The 6,134-nt window shown below is 34.9% G+C and overlaps 1 protein-coding gene across 1 annotated transcript; it reads right to left on the bottom strand.

Moving 5' to 3' along the window:
• Positions 1–3,311: 3,311 nt before the first annotated feature.
• LOC140860806 (vicilin-like seed storage protein At4g36700) lies at positions 3,312–5,762 on the bottom strand. The gene is made up of 5 exons (XM_073263811.1): positions 5,373–5,762; positions 4,706–4,893; positions 4,546–4,626; positions 4,122–4,442; positions 3,312–4,004 (listed from the first exon to the last, which is right to left on the bottom strand). The coding sequence occupies exons 1-5, from the start codon at positions 5,692–5,694 to the stop codon at positions 3,312–3,314; spliced, it is 1,605 nt and encodes a 534-aa protein (XP_073119912.1). The 5' UTR covers positions 5,695–5,762.
• Positions 5,763–6,134: the final 372 nt, after the last annotated feature.

Raw genomic sequence — 6,134 nt, 5'->3', positions numbered from 1 at the left:
TTCATTGTTCATGATATTTACTATTTTGGGACACACTGTTTTTTGCAAAATGGATCCTAATCTATTGTGGATAAATGACTCTAATTGTGGCAATAATAATAATAAAAGAAATTAGAGTTGTGGATTTGTTTGCGAAAATTTGAACCTATATATATTGTAAGGGATATCATGGTACATAAAAATTATCAGAATCAGATGTTGTCACTAGGTGTTAACAACACCCTACACAACATGCAGCGGAAATATTAAAACGTGAATAGTAACAGCAAATCAACAGTAAAACTACTCAAGAGTAAATATGCACAAACACTAAAGTAATAAAAGGTTGTACATACAAACAGATTCAGATGTTGTCACTAGGGGCTGACAACATCTTCAATAACACCTTGATTAAGGTGCATTAGAATTTTTGAAAGCATGAATAAAATAGATAAGCAACCAAACAAATCAGACTCAAATATTTAAGCAAGAGTATAAAATACTCTTGCAGCGCCTCAGGACAAAACTTTCACTAGAAAACAATCAAGAGTTTTACAAACCCTTTTCTCAATGCATGTGAGAAAATAAAGAATAAAACAAATAAACCAACTTCTAAAACTCTACTGAAGGTAGACAAGAAAATCAAGAGAATAGAGTTGACCCTAGATGCCAAAACACGAGAGCAAAAAAGCTTTCAATCTTCGATCTTCAATCCTCAATCAACATGCTCTCAAACCTTCAAGGCATCTACGGAAAACAACGACCAGAGCTACTACGAGTGCTTTAGCTTTTCTATGATTCTCCAGATCTTTTATGCGTATGCTGAAGTCTCTCACAATGTACGCTCAAAGCTCTCTTGGTCGTATCACTCTTTTTTTTTATTTTGTACGCTAGATCTTTCTTTTCTGCTCTCACTCGTTTTTCTCCAAGCCACAAATCTCTACGTTATTTCTTCTATTTAAGCATGTCAACTTTTCTCCAAAAAGGCTTGATCTTGTTTCCTTAATTCAAACTTGAATCTACAATAATAAGGAAACAAAGATAAGTTAGGAGATAGATATATTATGATAAGTGCATAATATCTCCTACAAAATAATCAAGACTAAAACTATAAGATAATTCCTATCATAATTAAACAAATCAATATTATTTTAAATATAGAAAAATTATATTATATCAATTAAAACAATTCCTAATTTAAAATATTTCAAATACTTAGATAGGAAAAACTATCAATCCAAGAAACCAAATCAAAACAATTCCTAGTTTAAAATATATCAAATATATAGATAAAAAACACAATATTAACTAATAATCCTAAAAAATCAAAACACATTAATACAATTTTTCAAAACATGGAAATATATCAAAAAATTTTATTCCTTTCATATATTTCCTATCCACATAAAAAAAAATACATTTTAGGTGATGAGTGAAAATGACAATCAGAATATGAAATAAGTGGCGGCAATAGTACGATAGTGGGTGTGTAATTGCGAGGCCGGCAATCATTAAAAATAGGTTGCAAGTTAAAGAAACAACAATTTAGATATCAGTCCCTAAACCCAAACACAATTTCATCCTCAGTCCCTTGTCAAAAAAATATAGTTTAAACTCCCTGGGCCCACATAATTTTTCTGATAAAATTCGGTACAAAACGTTAAAAATATGGTACAAATACACGATATTTGAGTATCAACTGTGGTAGATCTGGTACAAATATATTATTTTTGAGTACTAAGAAAATATTGATATTAATGACACATTTATCTTATTTTGATGGAAATCGGTACAAAACATTGAAAATATGATATTAATATATGATTTTTGAGTATCAAATGTGTTAGATCTGGTACAAATTTATTATTTTTGAGTATTCAAACATATATTGCAAGTTAATTTTAATAAAGATGATACGAATTACTCTCAAAATTTTATTTTTATACCTGGTCTTGAATAATTAGTTCTTCAATATCATGTATTCGTACCATATTTTTATTATTTTGTACCGACTTTGTATGATTTTTTTAGTATTCAAACATATATTAAAGTTCATATTAGTAATGATGTTCAGATTTTATACTCAAAATCTTATTTTTTGTACTCGATATTGAACAATTAGTGCTCGAATATCATGCATTCGTACAATATTTTCAATGTTTTGTATCGATTTTCATCCGAAAAAAAAAATGTGGGCCCAGGGAGTTTAAACAAATTTTTTACTGACAAGGGACTGAAAACATATATATGTTTGGATTTAGGGACTGATTTCTAATTCACCCTTAAAGAAAATACGTCACTTTAACCAATTTAAGGAGGCTTTTATCTATTACAATTATTAATCTAAGAATAATAGAGACAAATATTTTTTATTTGAAAAAAATAATAGAGACAAATATAACGGTGTCATGTTCTATTTTACTTTTTTTTTTTTTTTTTTTTTTTTTTTTTGGGTTTTCAATTTATCATTTCAAATGGCACAGTTTAGTCTTTTTGTTCTTTTTATTTTTATTTAATTATTTCAAATGAAAGTTTAATATTTTGTTAATTTTGTACAATTATGTATGATTTATTTAAATATATTCTTTTAAATTGCACTGAGATTTTTTTAAAAATAATTTTATCATTATAATATTATTATTATTTGATTATAAATTGAATTAATTATAAAAAACTTTACGAATATATAACGTGTGTTAAAACTCAAAAGCCACTAATTTAAAGTTAATTTTGAGAACTTTAAATACCAACTGTAATTTGACTAGCCCGATTCTGACTAACTGGAAGTTTTGCTATCATTTGTCCGAATTGATTTAGACATGAACGATTGTTTCTTCCAATATTTTTTTTTTATAAATCCATTGCACAAAATTAACTTGACTTATTTAGATAATCAACAAATTTATGCGATGTGTATCGACTCAATCATCCCTTAATTTAATCATAATCACGTTTTCATTCGATCAAATTTATCGCAAAAAATTAGGCCGTTCCGAGTTACTTGGTCAATTCATTAAATTTCTTTTGCCCGTTTGTTAATTGGATAACCCATAAAATAACCTTGGACTTTCACTTGGAAAAGACTGTTCTGAAAAGTGGATTCATGCAAGGCCAACTGAAATACCAAAAAACATCGGTTCTTCGGTTTCTTTGGACGTACAACACATAAAATCTCAAATAAACCAAACTTTACAAGCGGAGAGTTTGCCTCAAAAGCAAGCCAAGCCTTATTACAGAGACTAAACACATGAAATAACAAAGAAAGATAACATAGAACCTCATTTTAACATATGATCGACTTAAAAAAGACACGAGCTAGATATGTCGAAAATTTAGCCCCTAGTCAATCTAATCCTCAGAATCCTCTTACCCTCCTGGTTTTCGGGACCTGACCGAGTTTCGCCACCTCCTCCGCTGCCGTGCTCTTCGGGACCTAACGGTGTTTCGCCACCGCCTTCACCAGGCCCTTCTTCATCTCCTCCTTCCTCTCTTTCCCTCTCCCTCTCTCTTTCCCTTTCTTCCTCTTGTTCTCTCTTCTCTCTTTGTCTCTCTTCTTCTTCCTCTTGTTCTTCTTCTTGTTCTTGTTCCCTCTCCCTTTCCCCACCTTCTCCCATTTTCCAGTATTCTTCCTCGGCACAAGAGGTACATTTCAAGATAACCGAATCATTTTCGGAAGCCACGAACTGGTCGATAGTCTCTTTTGTGCTGTTGAATGATGCTGCCAGAACATCTCTGTCCAGAACTCTGAGTATGGAAGCCTTTCCAGCCAAGAACTGAGGGTGGTTCTTCTTTGTCGAAGTGCTAAATCCGACCAAAACAAATGTACTGTTGTTGAAAGCCATTTGAGCCACCGAATGGAATCTCGGAACCGAAAACACATCACCTTCCTCAACCTTAAACCTCATGTTTTGACACTCTGCATCATCATTAAGGCTCGAACACACCACACGGATCATCCCTTGCCCGTGCAATGCTATTGTAATCTCAGTTGCCATCGGATTCCAATGCGGGCTCATCATCGATCCCTATGTATTAGAACCAATCAACAGCTGGAGTTTATACAATACAATTTGACCCAACAATTGTGTTCATGATATCTCAGTTGTATTAGTATATAGTTCTATGGTAATTAGGCGACTTACTTCCGACAGGTTCACCATGAATAAACCGAAGTTGGAACCTTTGAGTGCAGACAACTTCTTCTTTGTTACAGTTGTGCTCCAGCCGTTGCAATTCTCGAAATCTTTCTCCTCTTCCAAGAGATTGAACAACTTCGCCCTCTCTTTCTTTTTCTTCTTCTTGTTCGATTCGAATATGTCGAAACTTCTGCCAGAAAGTAGGCTTGTTATGTATCGATCCTCTATCTCCCACGAGGTTTTCTCCGATTCGGATCGCGTAATGCCAGGTACAATAGCTGGTGGCATTGTTCCACTAGTTAGCTCTTCAATCACTTCATCTGAAACCTTCAAATCATGTACATTTTACATATAATATAATATATCAGGCCTATATGATCTGAATGAAATTCTTGGATCCGTGGGGATAAGAATTCAAGTTTCAAGCTACCTGGAAAGTAGCCTGTAAAACTCTCTTCTCGAATCCAAGAATCACGTCTCGGATACTAGAATATGGTCCAGTCGCTGGTTCCTGTGAAATTAGTTACATGAGTTAAAAGTATACATGAATGATTTTCATTGAAAATATAGCATGCCAAGCATGATCTTACGCGCAGGTCCTCATCCGAATTAGCGAAAATGGCATGAATCCTAAGCTTTTGTGGCTCGGCCTGATCACCAGTTTCGTTGCTGCTATGCACGAAGAAGACGGATCCTTGTTCTAGTCTGTAGACATCTCCTTGCTTTATATGGGTACGTTTGAGATCCTCTTCCTCCGTCCAGCTCAACTTGCCGCGCCCTTAATTCAAATAACCAGTTAAAACGGCGGAATGCGATGGTGGATTTTGACAAAAGATCAACATATATACATCAATCATAAACATTTGGAAAGGAATTTTTTTTTTTTTGAAGTCCAAGTCTCAAAGTCGGTAAAGAGATCCTATCTGTACCTACACTGTCTTTGACATGCATTTAATGATTAACGGTTGATATTTATCAATAAATATAGGGTCCATGGCTTTTTAATGGATCTCGCATATATCACCCTTGGATTTATCATGATAACGTGTATGAAATAATCCCTCAACAGTCTGAGTACACCTTGTATCGCTGACACAAGGTACACAAACATCAAGAAAAAAAATCGAAAACGAACCTAGAGATCTCGAACATTTTGTGGGGAATGAAACATGAAAAATCTTTCTAGCTCCAAGATGTTAGAAAATAGCTATATTGTTCACAAATGGATGCATAATCTCAAAGAAATGAAGAAAGTACCTGAGTGGACATAGAAAACCATATCTGCATGCAGAATGACAGGCAAGAAGAGGGAATCGGGCTCCAAAGTGAAGAACTGAAGAAGATACGATCCTCCATTGACATCATCCCTAATCCTCACGTCCGATATCTCTCCATACTCCGTCGAAACCAGCAATCTCCTCTCCTTCCTCTTCACCAGAGTCCCCGAACCCCACCCGCCGCCACCGCCGCCGCCATTCGAACCTCTTCTAACTGCATTCGCATCCGCAGCACAGATAGCTGAAAATAGCGTCGAAACCGCAAGAAGAAGAAGCAGAACACATACGCTTTTCTTGAACATTTTTCTTGTTTGCTGCTGCTTCTCGGTTTGGTGGGGGGGATTTTTAGAAGCGAAAGCAGAGCAGGTTGGAGGGTACGTGGCGTTTGCATGGACACGTGGGGGGGGATTAGGGAATCGGATCGGAACCGTGGATATTGACTTTGCTTGCTTTGTGCATGGAGCGTGAAAATTTCCAAGCAGTTTCGGTTTTCTTGTCTCCTCTCTCTGTTTTGGCAGATTCTGAATAGTTCAGATAGGGATTGGGACCAATGGGCCTAATTCAGGGATTTGTCAATTGGGCTGGGCTTATTGAGTTTAAGAATTCAGCATGGCCTTAATTGAGACGAAACGTAAGATCTCGTTTTAATTATTGGCAAATTATTTGATTAGAGGGCACTTGTATGAAATTTGTTTGCCGATACTGTTATTTTTTTGGGTTTGTGAAAATTCATGTTTCAAAA

This window comes from Henckelia pumila, chromosome 4 (assembly GCF_033568475.1).
Source record: "Henckelia pumila isolate YLH828 chromosome 4, ASM3356847v2, whole genome shotgun sequence".
NCBI classification, from domain to species: domain Eukaryota; kingdom Viridiplantae; phylum Streptophyta; class Magnoliopsida; order Lamiales; family Gesneriaceae; genus Henckelia; species Henckelia pumila.
This window is presented reverse-complemented; position numbering and strand designations above follow the sequence as displayed.

Excerpts from the sequence above, each read along its gene's own strand:
- LOC140860806 (XM_073263811.1), bottom strand. The coding sequence starts at position 5,694 with ATGTTCAAGAAAAGCGTATGTGTTCTGCTTCTTCTTCTTGCGGTTTCG. Across the intron at positions 4,627-4,705 it reads ATTCGGATGAGGACCTGCGC|GAACCAGCGACTGGACCATA; the intron begins GTAAGATCATGC and ends CTAATTTCACAG. Across the intron at positions 4,005-4,121 it reads TCATGGTGAACCTGTCGGAA|GGATCGATGATGAGCCCGCA; the intron begins GTAAGTCGCCTA and ends TCTAATACATAG.